This window comes from Eretmochelys imbricata, chromosome 12 (genome assembly GCF_965152235.1).
Source record: "Eretmochelys imbricata isolate rEreImb1 chromosome 12, rEreImb1.hap1, whole genome shotgun sequence".
NCBI classification, from domain to species: Eukaryota; Metazoa; Chordata; order Testudines; family Cheloniidae; genus Eretmochelys; species Eretmochelys imbricata.
In genome coordinates, this window is record NC_135583.1 from 3,530,870 (window position 1) to 3,548,842 (window position 17,973).

Genomic DNA, 17,973 nt, shown 5'->3' on the forward strand with positions numbered 1-17,973 from the left:
GGCAGAGAAGGGGCAGGGCTGGGGGCACCCCAGTGCGGGGCTGTTGCCATTCACCGGGCTCTAGCTGTGAGTCGGCTGGGCTGTGGAGGGATAGGACTTCCTCTTTCCCTGTATGGCCACTCTTGGTGGGAGATCAGACCCACCTCCGTGTGCTTTCCCTGGCAGCAGAAGCTCCTCAGCTGTGCTATCTTCAGAGCCCAGCTGAAGGCAGCACAAAAGTGAGGGTGGCAATCCCACGGCCCCCCTACATCAGCTTTGCAACCCCCCATGACCCTCTCCTGTGTTGGGACCCCCACAATTACAACACCATAAAATTTCAGATGTAAACATCTGAAATTGTGAAATTGACCAATTTTAAAACCCTCTGTCTGTGAAATTGATCAAAATGGACAATGAATTTGGTAGGGCTCTGTGATGAGCTGGATCACAGAAACCCCTTTGGGACAGCCACCTGATGTGTCTAGACTACCTCTGAGCCCGTTTTCCCTGCCAGCTTGGGACTTCAGTACCTTGCCTTGTTTGAGCCAGACACGCTTGCCTGCTGCAAACACAGATCCAAGTCTGAACCACGTCCCCCACAAGCTGCAGGCTTAACTGAAAACAGCTTAAGACGTGCTCCTGTTTCCAGCATTCAGATACCCAGCTCCCATTGGGGTCCAAACCCCAAATAAATCCATTTTACCCTGTATAAAGCTTATACAGGGTAAACTCATAAATTGTTCACCCTCTATAACACTGATAGAGAGAGATGCACACCTGTTTGTCCCCCCTACCCCCCCCCCCCAGTATTAATACTTACTCTGGGTTAATTAAGAAGTAAAAAGTGATTTTATTAAATACAGAAAGTAGGATTTAAGTTGTTCCAAGTAATAACAGACAGAACAAAGTAAATAACCAAACAAAATAAAATAAAATAAAATACTCAAGTCTATCCCTAATACAGTAGGAAACTAAATGCAGATAAATCTCACCCTCAGGGATGTTCCAATAAGCTTCTTTGATAGACTAGCCTCCTTCTAGCCTGGGTCCAGCAATCACTTACACCCCTATATTTACTGTCCTTTGTTCCAGTTTCTTTCAGGCATCCTTTCGGGGTGGAGAGGCTACCTCTTGAGCCAGTTGAAGACAAAATGGAGGGGTTTCCCCAGGGGCTTATATAGTCTCTCTCTTGTGGGTGGAAACCCCTTCTCCTCTCTTATGTAGGATCCAGCTCCAAGATGGAGTTTTGGAGTCACATGGGCAAGTCACATGTCCATGCATGACTCAGTTCCTTACAGACCAACGCCACATTCCCAGGAAATCTCAGATGTGGAATTGGTGTCTCTCAAAGTTCATTGTTAGCTTAAGTGTTTCTTGTTTGGGCACTTACTGAGAATAGTCTTTTCTCAAGAAGCTGACCAACTGCGTCACTGAGGCTACTTAAAATCAGTACATAGCCAATATTCATAACTTTGAATACAAAAATGATACATGCATACAAACAGGATGAATATATCCAATAGATCATAACCTTTGCAGAGATATGTTACATGGTATATCTAGCATAAAACATATTCCAGTTATGTCATATTTACACTCATAAGCAAACTTCTATAAAGCATTATGGGGGTGCAACATCACAGGCCCTACTTATTGTGCCCTCTCTACAGCTGAGTTTGTGTATCTCTGTTACACAGGACACCTGAGCGTATGTCCTCCAAGTGGAAAGGTGTGTTGCAGGCTGTAATGTATTGTGGAGGCTTTTTGATTTCAGTGAGTGGGGTGGTACATGTGTCCGTGGATGAGAGCTGGATGCATTGCTTGAGGAGGGGCTGCTTTAGGAGCTCTCTCTGGTTGAAGCAGGTGTGTATGTGCCAATGGATGGGAAGGAAGTCACATGAGGGGAAGGGTGCTGTGCGAGTAGTCACTGCCCTACAAGTGCTATAACCAAATCAGTGAGCATCCCCATTTTCATTCTTTCTAGCTGCCAGAGAAGATCACATCCAGTTTGGGGACTGTCACATCGGGAAGCCCTACCAGGTGACCTTCACGATAACCAATCGCAGCAAAGCAGACGTGATGAGGTTTGAATGGCCTGCTGCGGCTTCGCTTGTCTTCTCTCCCCAGGTATACAGGGACCACTTTGTTTTCCCCATGCACAAGAGGTTGCTCAGCAAGTTATGTGTAGTTAGCAGAGCACTGATGCAGAGCTAGGTGGCAGTGCTCCTCGCTGCCATGCACGAGCTCCGGTTTGTGTCTTGGGTCAGTTCTCTGAATCCTTGGGCTTGCAGAGGTGGGAGCTCTGTGGGGGCAGAACTGTCAACTCTCGTGGGAGAATCATGGGATCCTAACCTGCTGGGAAACTGCTCTTGCTCCCAGAGGGCTCTCAGTTGCAGAATTTCTCTTGCTTATAAAAGTCCATTCTCTTTTTAAAGTACGGTGTGATAGAGCTGTGCCTTCCTGGAGCGCCCTCTTGCGGCAGAACAGGCACATCTGCCTCAGTTTCCCTCCACCAGAGTCCTCAGAAATAGCCCAAACAGTCTTTCTCACTACCGATAGCCCTATTAATTTATTACAAAATCCCCTGCACATAACCCATAACAGTACCTCAAGGAGAGCCCTGGTGCCCTCACTTTGCCCCCATTCTGACTCTGGCGCCCCTCACCACACTTCACTCCCAGTCTTCAGCCCCCTCTGGCCCACCTCCTTCAGCTCTGCAGCTTAGAGAGCTAGCAAGTGTCTCCCTCTGCTGCTCTCAGCCTTCAGCCCTCTCTGGCTGTCTCTGGCTTGGCTCTCTGGCTCAGGAAGGTTTGCTAGCTAGCCCTTCCTCTGGCTCCCTAGCCTTCAGCCCTTTTCAGCCTCCTGGCACTGGCTTTGGCTCTTGAAAGTCAGTAGGCTTCCTGAGGATACCTCCCTCTTTCCACAGAGGGCCTGCAGGGTGCTCTCTACAGCTGGCCTCAGAGACCTCTCTGACCTCCTGACTCACCAGCTCTCCCTTGTCCTTTGTAATCCCCCAGGTGCCACTTGGCCCTCTTCATTGGCCAAACTGGGAATGGCTGTTCTGGCACAGGTGAACTGAACCTCCTTCATTTATGGGGCCAGAAACCCTGTGACACTAGGCCACTGAAGGAGACTGAGTTGCTCTAGATTCTGGTGTCATCTGGATGCTGGTTTCCAGCTGTGCATCTTCTTCCCATTAGACCCAGATGGAGCAGCTTCCTAGAGGTGGTCCCTCCAGTGTGTTGTTGCTGGTGTCCATGTGGGGAAGCATGCACCACCATTGCCTAGGCTAGCAATAAACAGAGGTGAATCTGGCACCAAATTCACTGCATGGAAAAATGAAGACTCACATTCTAGCCCTTCCATTTCTTCTCCGTGTAGCTCACAATAAGACTCCATTCTTTGCTGGCCACAGACTGACCATGGATGAAATAATGGCATTGGCTCTCTGATCCTCTCCAGGTCGGCCACCTCCATGCTGAATGTTCTAAGGACATCACAGTGACTTTGAAATCTAATGTTCCTGCCACCTTCAAAATGCACAAAGTTAAGTGTAAGGTGTCCAGAATCACCTTCCAGCTTCCTGCGGACCAGGTCCCTGACTGGGACGACCGCCTGCATACCGTCAAGTGGGTGGATGCTCTGAGGAGCCTGACGACCACGCGCCCAACAAAGAGGAAGGTAAGAAGTGAGATTATGAGAGCAAGTGAAACAAACACAATGGCATTTGGAGCCATCCGTGTAAAGCCTAAAGACAAAGGGTCACATTCACTGCTGACTAATCAGCTCCAGCTGTTCTGCACAAATGTTTAACAGCCAGGGTGATGAACCATCGGAACAAACTACCAAGGGAAGAGGTGGATTTTCCATTTCTGGATGTCTTCCAATCCTGACTGGAGGCCTTTCTGGAAATAGGAGTTAGCCAAGTTGCGCAGTGGGCTACTGAGCGCAGTGCAGGGGCAGCTGGGTGGAATGCTGTGGCCTCAGTTATAATGGAGGTCAGACTAGATGATCTAATGGTCCATTTTGAATTTAAAATGTCTTAGTCTGATTTCAGTCAGGAGGGAATTAGACCCAGCAGGTTCTAGTTACAGGTTCCTTGTGGAAGAATGACCCTACTTCCCCATTGTGTGTTTCCGTTACCCTACCTGTACTTTGAAATGAGCTCTCTCCACATTTTAACAGCTGAGATTTCCCTCATGAAATCATTACTGTGTGCAGGGTCGTATTAGACAACAAGTGTTAGCAGGTGGCTTCATTAGCTATGTAGCAGGTCGGCTCAGGTACCATAGAAGTATTTTCTTCAAGAACTCTCTCTCTTTATAGCTTTTACCAGGTTAAACCGAAAAACAGAGGTGATGAATGTTTCAAAGTTCTGGAAGGTTGAATGGAAGGTTGCCAAGAAGACAAATATTTTCTTTATCCATAAGAAGTAGCAGTACCTCTAGGCCTTTCCAATCAATTCCCCTCCACCCTGATCCAGACATGTTTGTCTCACCTGGGGTGGAAAGGAAATTCAGTCTCATTTACTCCCAGTCATGATCTGGAGAAAAACACCCACTGCTAAGAAAAAAGGGAAAGTCAGTCCCTGTTCATTCAGCCATGGGCTTCTTTACACAGGTGTCTGCAGTGGTGGGGTCACTGTATTAACAAGGGGTGGGAGCAATGTGATATTGGTCATTCAGGCCTGGGCTCCTTTATGTTTCTTCACCAATTCTGATCTGCAGACACCATTTCCTCAACCCCTCTGCTGGGACACAGGGTTGAGACACAGCCACCTCATAGTGCTCCCACAGACAGTTCTCCCTGTCATCCGGGTGGTGTCTGTTTGCTCCAGAACCAGGGATGCTGGAACAATTTTTATAGTGGGGGTGCTGAGAACCATTGAACCCAACTGTAAATCCTGGATACAATGGAAACTACTTCAAGTCAGGGGGTGCTGCAGCACCCTCCACACCCCTAGTTCCAGCACCTATGTCCAGATAATCAATGGCAAAGGAATGGGTGACAGAAGGAAAGTTCAGGATGGTTGTGTCTGAATGGCCCTCACTGTTTTGATGGCTCTGGAGGGGCTCAAGTGCTTAGTCAGGTTACTGTTATTTTTCTCGTTTCTGTCTGAAGGTGATAGAGACAGACCCCGAACCCGCCCACACTGTTCTGGAAGAGAACAGCCGAGAGCTAGAACTTCAAATCAGTGCCATTGTTGATTACACCCAGTTCAAGCTAGAAACTAACTTGGTGCAGTTCAAGGAGACCTTGCTCCTCCAGACCAGGGTGTTCAGGTGAGTAACTGAGATTACACAGGTTTCAGAGTAGCAGCCGTGTTAGTCTGTATTCGCAAAAAGAAAAGGAGGACTCAGGAAAGCTTATGCCCAAATAAATTGGTTAGTCTCTAAGGTGCCACAAGTCCTCCTTTTCTTTTTTTGAGATTACCCAGGGACAACTCAGAAAAACTGGTTCTTCTTCGAGCGATGTCCCTGTGGGTGCTCCACCTCAGGTGTTGGTGTGTCCCGGCACCGTTAATCAGAGATTTTCGGTAGCAGCGTTGGTCTGGGTACCGCGTAAGCACTAGTCATCTTGCGGCACCGTTGGCACCTCATCTAGCACCTGTGCCACCCAACCCCCTCAGTTCCTTCTCAGCCATCCGCAGCCTCCGACAGAGTTCGTGCAGCGGCAGAGTCCCAACATCTTTTGCTCAACCTTAACAAATCAAACTAGGTTGCTTAGTAGCATTTGGTAGTTAAGTAGTGCAGTTAGTCCTGGAGTACCTACTTAGCACTTAAGTAAAGAAAAATCTTTTTTTTACATTAGCTTCTTCCGAAGCGGGAAACCCTGTCCCCACTACAAAATGCCTAGTTCCCCAGGATTTAAGAGATGCGGCTCATTCTGCGAAGCCGTGTCCATCTCTGATGGGCACTCCTTCTGTGTCCGTTGCCTTGGGGAGTTGCACATCCCTCAGAAGTGCACTCACTGTAGCAACCTAACAGCGAGAGCCAGGTGCGACAGAAACCCATGCCTAACGCTGATCCTGGTGGAAAAATCACTGCAGCCGGCCTCTGACACAGGCGAGAAAACCTCCCCTTCTGGTGGCTCCCCAGGCACAGCCTCAACTGAAGAGAGCAGCCAGTCCCCCAAAAATACATGGAAAGAGCCGCAACCTCCCCACATAGAGAGACACAGAAAAAGAAGCAGTCGCCAACCAGGTGGCTGTCCTCAGTGCTGACCTCCACACGGGTAAGCACCTTTGAGGCCTCAGGCACTTTCGGCACCGTCCACACCAGGACCTCTGCCGAGCCCCACTGCAAGGAGAAGGAGTTGAGACGTAATCATGTCTCCTTCTCAATGGCACCAACCACTCCGGTGAGAGACACGGTGCCAAGGCCCTCACCAGTGGCCATGCCCCCATCCCTGGCACCGGTGAGTACATTGGCACTGAGCTACAGACCCAAGACAACACATAAGCCATCGTCACAGACACCATCTAAATCAACAGCATCGACATCGACGGTACTGAAACTAATAACACCACAGCAATTCTTACAACATAAAGACCTTGCAGTCTCCTCAGTGCTGCAGTCACCCCATTCAGCCCCGACAGTTCTCCTGTGCATACTAATATACAGCATATGATATCGCCTGTCACCCCACCTATATCGAGCAATGAGAACAATGATCAAGACGGAAGTCACTTTTCATCTCAACACTTTTCACCCACTGCACGGAGGCCACCTTGGGAACCCATGAGACTCAAAACCCAGTACAGACAAGACGTACAATCTTGGTATGGGCAGCCATGGATGTGCCCACCTATGCCCTTCCCCTTGCAATGGATCCCTTGGGACCCTCGAGCGGCATAGAGGGCTCATCATACCAGACCAGCGACTCCAACCAGGGGTGAAATCGGTCACCCCCATCATCCCGTAGCTAGGAGACTTCAGAGGTACACAGGAGAAGAGAGAGAAGAAGGCACAGACCAGAGGTCACATCACCTGCACACAAATCATCGTTATCCCCAGATAAAGCTGTAATGCCACCACCCCCTATCACAGCTGATGACTTCAAACAATTTCAAGAACTGTTTAAAGGAGTAGCCATCAGTCAAGATATCCCACCGGAGACGATTCAGTATAACCAGCATAAATTGTTACAAATCCTCCAAACATCTTCATCCTCCAAGATAGCTCTCCCGATAAATGATGCCATCATGGAACCATCGGAGACAATCTGGCAGATTGGTACCATCAATGTGCAAAAGGGCAGACAGAAAATATTATATCCCCAGCAAGGGGATGGATTTCCTGTTCTCCCACCCACAGCCCAACTCTCTAGTGGTCAAATCCGCAAATCAACACGGGAAACAGCCTCAGTACAGGTCCACCCCTCAGGACAAGAACCACAAAAGGCTCGACCTTTTCAGTTGAAAAGTGTACTCCTCAGCGACACTACGTAAAGTTGCCAACTTTCACGCTGTAAATAAGCAACCCGGATTTCAAAATAAGCCAAAAAACAAGGCTAAAACAAGCCAACCCCAAGACTCTGTGTGACGGGATCCCCAGGGTGCAGTCTAGGACTGTGGGACTGCGGTGCCCCCCTGAACTCTCTCCAGCCTGGGCTGTCTCTTACAATGCCTTGCTAGTGACCAGCAGCAAACCCCTCCAGGTGCTGTTATCACTCAGCACAACAGCATGTGGAGCCCCACACCCAACTAGATTGCATGAAGCTCCCAGAGTCACTCATGAATCACACAGAGAAAGGCACCAGCCAAATCCCACCCCCAGCTTCCAGCACTGTACCCCAGGAATATACCATCTTACACTGCTCAAGATGAGCAATGCAGATTTATTATTTGGTTCACCACTTCATCAATGTAAAGTGGATATACACCAGCCTTTGCAAAATGTGAGCAGATTTGCCACACACTTCATACAAACTCACTGGTAAAGATAAACAGTAAAACAAATTTATTGACTACAAAAGATTTTAAGTGATAGGCAAAAAGTCAGAGTTCATTACCAAAAGAAAACAAAATATAAGCACGCAGTCTAAACTCTCAACCCTATTAGACTGGGCAGCATCTAGGTTAAGCAGTTTTTTTCACCCCAATGGATATTGCAGTTCATAGTACACAGATTTTACCCTTGAAATCTGAGCCAGTCCTTTCAGTTGGAGATTTCAGAGTGTCCTTGTTGCTTGCAGCATAGGTGGGTGAAGGATAAAGGCCAAGCATAGGCCCCCTGTTTTAGGTTTTATACCCTCAGTCCATGTGCTTGGGAGCACAAGTCCAGGCATGTCTGGGGGGCATTGCTGAGTCTCCAGGCAAGGATGAGCAATTCCCCTGGCGTGGCCTCGTGCAGGTGAGTCATTGAATTGTAGTTCCCTTGCTGGACAATGGCTGTTTATGGTTGTTTGACACCCCTCTGGGTACTGGTTACTTTCCTTGCTGTTGCCTCCGGGAGCTAATATCTGGCTGAGCCAGGCAAAAACCAAGAACTTTAAATTGTTTAAAGCACAGTCCACATGCACATCATGTCACCCTACCTGCAGGTCACCACGCACGGGCATGCAGGCAATGCAGCAGCTGGAGCCAAATGCCAATCACCATACGTAAAAAACCCTAATAAGCCCAAAACTAGCCAATGCTAGCCAACTCAGCCTAAAACAAGCCGAATTTCTGCTTATTTTCCATAGATTTGGACACAAAAACATCACCCACAACAAAGACAATACAAACTACAAAGAAACAGACAGCAGCTACAGAGCTGGAGAACATCTCAAAGTCAGCCCTCAACATCGCAACTAGCTTCCTCCAAACAACAGTTTTGAATATTTGGTCGAGGGTCTGAATGACCTCCCCCACTATACAGCGCCAATACCATGTTTCTTTGACCATTGACTACGTCCATTTTACCAAGCCTGGGCGTTGATAACAATGGGTCAATGGGTTGTGGAGTTTGTAAGACTGGGCTATGCCATCCCCTTTCTCTCCCACCCCCCCTTCCTCAGCTCCTTTCCTGTCCCTCTTCAGGGACCCTTCTCATGAGCACCTTTTAAGACAGCAAGTAAACCATCTTCTACAGTTAGGTGTCGTGGAGCAAGTTGCCCTACAACACAGAGGGGAGGGTTTTTACTCCCACTATTTCTTGACCCAGAAGAAAAATGGTGGCTGGAGACCCATTCTGGATCTCAGAAAGCTCAACAAATTTGTACAAACCCAAAAATTGAAGATTGTCACACTGACCACGATAATACCAGTGCTAGAAAGGGGGGACTGGTTTTCAGCCCTCGACCTACAAGATGCATATTTTCACATCATCATACACACCCCTCACAGACAGTTTCTACAGTTCACAGTGGGGGGCAATCACTGTCTATACAGAGTACTACCTTTCGGCCTCTCCACCTCATCAAGAGACTTTCCCAAAACCCTTGCAGTAGTGGTGGCACTTACAGAAATGAGGGATAATGATTTGCCCATAAGTAGATGATTGTCTACTGAAAGGCCTGACTCAAGAAGAAGCGATAAACATTGTGCAGAAAACTATCACCCTCTTTCAGAATCTAGGGTTACAAATAAATGAATAAAATCAACACTACTTCCAATAGAACAACTGGACTTCATTGGGGTACACCTCGATTCCACAGAGGCCAGAGCTTCATTACCCATGAGCAGATTCGTAACATTGACCGGCCTCATCTAAGTAGTCAACAACAGCCTTCAAACATCAGCATGAACCTGCTTACAACTATTAGGTCACATGGTGGCCACAATGTTAGTGGTAAGACACACAAGACTTCATATGCGCTTCCCACAAGGCTAACTGAGCTCAGTATACATCCCCAGCAAACACAGCCTGAACAAGAGACTAACAGTGCCACCAAAAGTCTTGGTCTCCTTACAATGGTGGACAAAACCAGAGAATGTGTGCATGGGGATCCCCTTTCAGCAGGATCCACCATCAATAATAATCACGATGGATGCTTTGTTGAGAGGCTGGGGAGCCCACCTGAACCAACTCACTGTTCAAGGCAGGTGGTCAACCGCGGAAACCCAACTATACATCAATCTACTAGAGCTATGTGCAATACACAATGCCTGCAGGCACTTCCTACCAAGCATAAAGAACCAGTCAGTGGATAATGACCAACAATATAGCATGCATGTTCTATATCAGTCACCAAGGAGGAGCTCGCTCTTACTCATTATGCACCGAGGCCATGAAACTGTGGAGCTGGTGCATACACCACAAAATAAATATCTCGGCCTCCTATCTCCCAAGATGCCAGAACATGACACCGGACACACTAAGCAGACAGTTTTTCCAGGAACACAAATGGGAAATAAACAACACAATCCTACAGTCAACATTTCAGTGATGGGGCTTCCCCCCGTCAACCTATTCGCATCATCACTAAACCACAAGTGCCCACTCTTTTGCTCCAGATCAGGACTGGGATCCCAGTCACTGGGAGATGTCTTCCTCATCACATGGGATGCATCACTCATGTATGCATTCCCACAGATCCCACTGATCTCACAAGTGATACAGAAGATATGTGCTGAAAAGCACATCATACTGATAGTCCCAATGTGGCCCAGGCAGACCTGGTACCCTTATCTGATACGCATGGCAGTATGCATCCCATGAACTCTCCCACTGCGGGCAGACCTCGTCTCACAGAACAAAGGCAGGACGCTCCACCCAAATCCAGAGAAACTTCACTTGAAAGCCTGGCTCCTTCATGGTTCAAACATGACAAATTAGCCTGTTCAGAACAAGTTAAACACATGTGTCAGGGTTCCCTCCCCACTCTGAACTCTGGGGTACGGATGTGGGGACCTGCATGAAAGACCCCCTAAGCTTATTTCTACCAGCTTAGGTTAAAAATTTTCCCAAGGCACAAATTCCTTTCCTTGTCCTTGGATGGTATTGCTGCCACAACCAAGTGATTTAGACAAAAATTCAGGAAAAGGGTCACTTGGAGTCCCTAGTTTCCCAAAATATTTCCCCAAGTCCCTTCACCCCCTTTCCTGGGGAGGCTTGAGAATAATGTGAGTACTGACCAGACCCTTTGTCTCTAGGACACTGAAAATCAATCAGGTTCTTAAAGGAAGAACTTTATTTAAAGAAAAAGTAAGACTCACACCTGCAAAAATTAGGATGGAAGGTAACTTTACAGGGTAATAAAAAGATTTAAAACACAGAGGATTCCCCTCTGGGCTCAGCTTCAAAGTTACAAAAAACAGGAATAAACCTCCCTCTTAGCATCGGGAAAATTCACACGCTAAAACAAAAGATAATCTAACGTATTTCCTTGCCCTTACTTACAATTTTTGTAATCTTAGATGCTCATTTCAGGTATGTTTTCAGGAGATGTTTTTCCTGCCTGGTCTCTCTCTCCATCCAGAGAGGGAACACCAAAAGGGGCACAAACAAAACCTCTCCCCCCAGATTTGAAAGTATCTTCTTTCCTTATTGGTCCTTTTGGTCAGGTGCCAACCAGGTTATTTGAGCTTCTTAACCCCTTACAGGTAAAGATTCAGTACAGCTGCTCAGGAGGGATTTTATGCTACCCGTAGCTGTATGTTTATGACAATGTTACTAAATAGCAGGAGATCAACCACTTGCAATACTTACCTCCAGAAATGGAAAAGGTTCACAGTATGATGTCAACAAAAACAGTTAACCGCAGTTACAGCACCACTCCCATTAGTGCTGGACTACATGCTAGAACGGAAGAAATCGGGTCTCTCAACAAGCTCAATTAAAGTACACCTCACGGCTAGTATAGCCTTTCATCATAAGATCAAGGGAATCTTGATATTTGCACACCCAGTCACCAACTGTGTCCTCACCGGCATACAGAACATTTACCCAGAAGTCCGACAACCTACATCAGCATGGTGTTTAAATCTAGTGCTTAAATGCCTCACTAGACCCCCATTTGAGCCCTTAGCTACCTGCTCCCTGCTTCATCCATCGATGAAGATTGCATTCTTGGTCACAATCACCTCCGCTCAACGAGTAATGAGATAGGGGTGCTCATGGCTGACCCCTTTATACCGTATTCTTTAAAGACAAGGTCACATTGAGACCACACCCAAAATTCTTACCTAAAATATCAACATCCTTCCATATAAACCAACCCATACACCTTCCTATGTTTTATCCCAAACCACATGGGCGCTCACAAGAGACTATCTGACGTACACTAAGTGTCAGACGAGCAATAGCATTTTCTTTAGGCAGAACTAAGCCTTTCTGGAAGTCCTTAGACTTTTTATTTCCACAACAGAGTGCTCCAAGGGATGCGCAGTATCCATGCAGAGACTATCTAAATGGATCTCTACCTGCATCCAACTCTGTTATTGAACAAATAACACAGAACCCACAGAGGGGATCAGATTCCACTCTACTTGCTCAGTAGCAATGTTCATGGAGTTCCTGAACAGCGTACCGATAATAGACACATGCAGAGCAGCAGTAGCATCGCTAGGGGGGGAGCGGGGCAGCGGCCGCTCTCCCCCCGAGCAGAAGTGGCACCTCTTTTAATTTTTACTCACCCGGCGGCGCGCCAGGTCTTTGGCGGCGGGTCCGGCAGCGCGCCGGGTCTTCAGTGGCACGTGCTTGTACTTGCCTGGCAGCGCTCCGGGTCTTCAGCGTTGGGTCCTTCACTCGCTCCGGGTCTTCAGCGGCACTTCAGCGTTGGGTCCTTCACTTGCTCCGGGTCTTCAGCGGCACTTCAGTGTCGGGTCCTTCACTCGCTCCGGTCTTCGGTGGCATTTCAGCAGAGGGGGGTCCTTCAGTGCGAGTGAAGGACCCGATGCCGACGTGCCGCCGAAGACCCAGAGCGAGTGAAGGACCCAACGTCGAAGACCCGGAGCACCGCCGGGTGGGTACAAGCAGGTGGTGCCTTTTTTATCTCTGTTCCCCCTGTTTCCTCCACCTGGCTATGCCACTGCAGAGGGGCTACCTGGGCCTCTGTGCACACTTTCACAAACCATTATGCAATCACTCAAAGCTCAAGGTCAGATGCTATAATAGGCCTCACCATGCTCTCTTCAGTGGCCCAACTGAATCTGAAGCCCCTTTCATCCCCAATGGGGCACTGCTCTACGATCACCTGAAATGGAGCACCCACAGGGACAGCACTTGAAGAAGAGAGGGTTACTCACCCTGTGCAGTAACTGAGGTTCTTCAGGATGAGTGTCCTTGTGGGGGCTCCGCCGCCCACCCTCCTCCCCTCTACGTCGGAGTTTGCAGTAAGGACTCTACGGTAGAGAAGGAACTGAGGGGTTGGTCACGCGTGTGCTGGAAGAGGTGCCAGGGGCACCAAGAGACGACTAGTGCACATGCGCGACTCAGACGGACACTGCTGCCAAAACTCTCCATCAACGGCTCTGGGACACACCCACACCTGAAGTGGGGCACCCACAGGGACGCACATCACGAAGAACCTCAGTAACTGCGCAGGGCGAGTAACCATCTCTTCTACCAGCGAAGGAAGTGGTATTACCCAGCCAGGGCCAACTTGCTCCAGAGTACAGCTAAGCTGCAGGTGTCCGTGTTGGGACAGTGGGAGGCTCCGCGCTCTTACATTAGCCTGCGAGCTTCCAGGAATTCGTGTAGTTTGTTTGCTGTTGTTTCTGACCGCTGATAAGCACCAGGAGGCAGAAGAGTTGCTACTGCTTTTGCCAGGGCTCTTGGTGCCTGTCAGAAGTCTCAGTCCCGAGGGTTGCCGTGGCATTGTGTTCTGCAGTCCAGACCTTATCCCACATCCTGGCCAGAGCCAAGTTCTGGTATTTACGTTCTGCCTCCCAGGTCCCTCCTTTGCGCTGGAGAAACCGTCCTGGGTCCCATTCTGCCTCACAGAGCCTGGTGTCACTGATATAAATAAGTCCCATAAATAAAGCAAGGTGCTGTGCAGTATTGCTGACACCAGATATTTCCCACAGTCCTCCCTAGAACTGACTACATTTATTTTGGTCCCTAGAGTGACTCCTGTACCAGTTAGGGCCCAAGCCTACAAGCCATTTATGTTCAGAACTCCTGTTGGAGTCATTCTTACCCTGGTTACACACTGCCAGCATTCAGCGCAGAGTACTGACAGTCCTAAAAACAGGCCTTATTTCACTGACGGCAAATGCCAAAGTTACCAGACGTGTAACAGGTTTGTCAGTTGCAAGATGCAGAAGTAGAAATCCTTCTACTCTCACAAGCCGCCGGTGGCAGCTTCTGTGGGTATAATATGGGTTGGTGCAGGGGGGGTGCTAGGGATTCTCCTGGGGCCCCTCACTCCCAGGCAGGCAGGATACACTGTAGAACCATCTGCTGAAATGTGTGGGCCACATTCTGCTCCCCTTCCTCAAGCTGAATAACACTTGTGGACCCATTCTGAATGATGAAACAGCTTGCAGAGCAAAGCGCTACTCAGCATGAGTAAGGGTGTCAGAATCTAACCCTAGGTGATTTTTCAGTGCTTGCTTAGCCCTTCTATGAGACCTTATTTCTTCTCCCTTTTGCCCTGCTGCCTTTGCAGGTTCCAGCTGTCCAATAAGGGGAATGTGGCGCTGGAGTACTCCTGGAAGGTGGTCATGGAAGACAGCAGAAGAGCAGTCAACTTTACCGAGGAACCATTGCCATGCAGTCCTGAAGGTATAGCAATCAGCCCCCTCCCCACGACACCTGATACTCTCCACAGCAGCTTCCTCCTGTAACCCATAGGGGCTTTACAGCATTCAGGGAACCTGAGAGCTCAGGGAGCAGACTGGGCCTCTTTGCCTGAGGCACCAACACAGCACAGTTCTGAAGGTGACATCATAGCTCTGCTTCCCTCCCCATGTCCTCCCCCATCATCCTCAGGCAAGTGGCTTCTTTCAGGTTTGGATAAAGAGTCCCTCTGATTGCTTTCTTTCCAGCTCCCCCCACCTTCAGAGTGCCCAGAACTGGTACGGCAGAGCTGCTGGGCACTGTGGAAAGGTCAGCAAAGGTCAGAGAGGTCAAGGGAGGAGAGCAGTTAGGGCCACATGTTGGGGGGCGTTCAGAAGCTGAAAAGGGAGCATGGGGGCAGTCCTGTTGGAGGATCGCAGGGTAATGGAATCCAGGTCACTAGTAGGGTGACCTGGTGTCCAGTTTTCAACCGGAACAGCCGGTCAGAAAGGGTCCCTGGGCCGTTAAAAGTCCGGTCGGCAGTGCTGCAACACTAAGGCAGGCTAGTCCCTACCTGTCCTGGCTGGCACCGTGCTGCACCCTGGAAGCGACCAGCAGGTCCGGCTCCTAGGCGGGGGGGGAAGGGAGGGCCATGGGGCTCCACACGCTAGATCTACACTGGGGTCGGGGGGCAGTGCCTGTGGATGAGAGCAGTGCATGGAGCCTCCTGGCCCCCAGTCTAGGACCCGAACTTGCTGGCTGCTTTTGGAGCACATGCAGCATGGTGCCAGGACAGGCAGGAAGCCTGCCTTAGTCCCCCCACCACTGCGCCACTGACCAGGAGCCACCCGAGGTAAGCCCACCCCAGAGCCCTTACCCCTTCCTGCACCACAACCCCCTGCCTGAACCGCAGCCCCCTCCCTCACTCCAAATCCGTCAGCCCCACCCCCCCAGCCCGGAGCCCCCTCCTACACCCCAAACCCCTCATCCCCGGCTGGAGTCCTCAGCCCCTCCCACACCCCAACTCCCTTCCCTAGCCTGGAGCCTTCTCCCACACCCTGAATCCCTTATTTCTGGCCCCACCCCAGAGCCAACACCCGCAGCTAGAGCCCTCACCCACTCCTGCACCCCAACTCCCTGCCCCAGCCCAGTGAAAGTGAGGGAGGGTGTGGGAGAGCGAGGCACCGAGGGAGGGGGAATGTAGTGAGCGGGGGGGCGGGGCCTCGTGGCAGGGTTGGTGAAGGGGCAGGGCCTCGGAGAAAGGGCAGGGCTCAGGTGTTTGATTTTTTGCGACTAGAAAGTTGGCAACCCTAGTCACTGGGGGAGAGGTAGGAGCTGGGTTGCTGTTGGAGGGAAACAGGGATGCATGTCTTTGATTAAATGTTTGTTTAAAAAGAAGAAAAAAATGCGAAAATACCCAGATGTGGTGTCAGGAAGCAGCTGTGCCCCAGATCCAAGAGCAGCACGGGCAGTTCAGAGACTGCATTCTGAGTCATCACTCAGCATTTTGCGGCAGAGATATGGAATCATAGAATCGTAGAATTACAGGACTGTAAGGGACCTTGAAAGGTCTTCAAGTCCAGTCCCCTGCACATTATCTTTCTGGGTACTGAAGTTTAGCTGACTGGTCTGTAATTCCCCAGGTTCTCCTTATTCCCCTTTTTATAGCTTGGCACTATCTTTTCCCTTTTCCAGCCCTCTGGAATCTCTTCTGTCTTCCATGACTTTTCAAAGATAATCAGTAATGGCTCAGACATCTCCTCAGTTAGCCCCTTGAGTATCCTAGGATGTATTTCATTATGCTCTGATGACTTGAAAATATCTAACTTGTCTAAGTAATTTTTAACTTCTTCTTTCCCTATTTTAGACTGTGATCCTACCTCATTTTCACTGGCGTTCACTATATTAGACGTCCAGTCAATACTAATCTTTTTGGTGAAAACTGAAACAAAAAAGTCATTTAGCACTTCTGCCATTTCCACCTTTTCTGTTATTGTTCCTCTGTCCTCCCCACCCACATTGATGAATTATTGTTTTCCCCCCTCTTAGGCCCTGATTCAACAAGGCCCCTAAGCATGTACATAACTTCAAACACAGACATGCTTAATGTTATGCACACGCTTAGTAGCCTTGTTGAACTGGGGCCATAATATAGACATATTTTGCAAGCAGGAGGAAAAGTATTTGTAATTAAAGCTGCATTTTTGTTTTTATGATGGTCTCATACATGCAGCAGCAGGGTCTGTTCAATTATGTGGTGTTCTCTCCCAACATGGCCTAGCCTGCTCTGTTTGAGGCATGAGGGTGCTTTGCTAACTATTTCTGTGTCTCTTTAACATGTCTTCAGCAGCTGTGCAGCGTCTTATGCAGCCAGCTACCAAACGGGTGAGAAGGACAAGGACCGGACTTTTTATGAGTAAAACTAACATCAGCAGTTAAATTAGTTAGGATGGAAATAAGCACTATCAATCCTCATGCTCAAGGTATAAACTCATCACCAATTGGGTCAGGAAGGAAATTCTCCTGCAGTGTAATGTATAAATTGGTGTACTGGAGGAATTTAACATCTGGCAATGGCCACACCCTGAGTCATAGACTCATAGGTATTAAGGTCAGAAAGGACCATTATGATCATCTAGTCTGACCTCCTGCACAATGCAGGCCACAGAATCTCACCCACCCACTCCTGCAATAAACCTCTCTCCTATGTCTGATTTAATCATGATTTAAAGACTTCAAGGTGCAGAGAATCCTCCAGCCAGTGACCCGTGCCCCATGCTACAGAGGAAGGTGAAAACCCCCCAGGGCCTCTTCCAATCTACCCTGGAGGAAAATTCCTTCCCGACCCCAAATATGGCGATCCGCTGAACCCTGAGCATGTGGGCAAGATTCACCAGCCAGATACCCAGGAAAGAATTCTCTGTAGTAACTCAGATCCCATCCCATCTAACATCCCATCACAGGCCTTTGGTCATATCTACCACTAATAGTCAAAAATCAATTAATTGCCAAAATCATGTTATCCCATCATACCATCTCCTCCATAAACTTATCGAGTTTAATCTTGAAGCCAGATAGGTCTTTTGCCCCCACTGCTTCCCAAGGCTATTCCAGAACTTCACTCCTCTGATGGTTAGAAACCTTCGTCTAATTTCAATTCTAAACTTCCCGATGGCCAGTTTATATCCATTTGTTCTTGTGTCCACATTGGTACTGAGCTTAAATAATTCCTCTCCCTCTCTGGTATTTATCCCTCTGATATATTTATAGAGAGCAATCTTATCTCCGCTCAACCTTCTTTTGGTTAGGCTAAACAAGCCAAGCTCTTTGAGTCTCCTTTCAGAAG

General features: G+C 48.7%; 1 protein-coding gene across 1 annotated transcript in view; it reads left to right on the forward strand.

Moving 5' to 3' along the window:
- The window catches only part of HYDIN (HYDIN axonemal central pair apparatus protein), a 387,143-nt gene that overhangs the window by 323,595 nt on the left and 45,575 nt on the right, over positions 1 to 17,973 (forward strand). The window contains exons 65-68 of the mRNA XM_077831048.1: positions 1,964 to 2,106; positions 3,442 to 3,660; positions 5,101 to 5,261; positions 14,518 to 14,633. Coding sequence (XP_077687174.1) covers positions 1,964 to 2,106; positions 3,442 to 3,660; positions 5,101 to 5,261; positions 14,518 to 14,633 — 639 coding nt within the window. The remainder of the gene's footprint in view (positions 1 to 1,963; positions 2,107 to 3,441; positions 3,661 to 5,100; positions 5,262 to 14,517; positions 14,634 to 17,973) is intronic.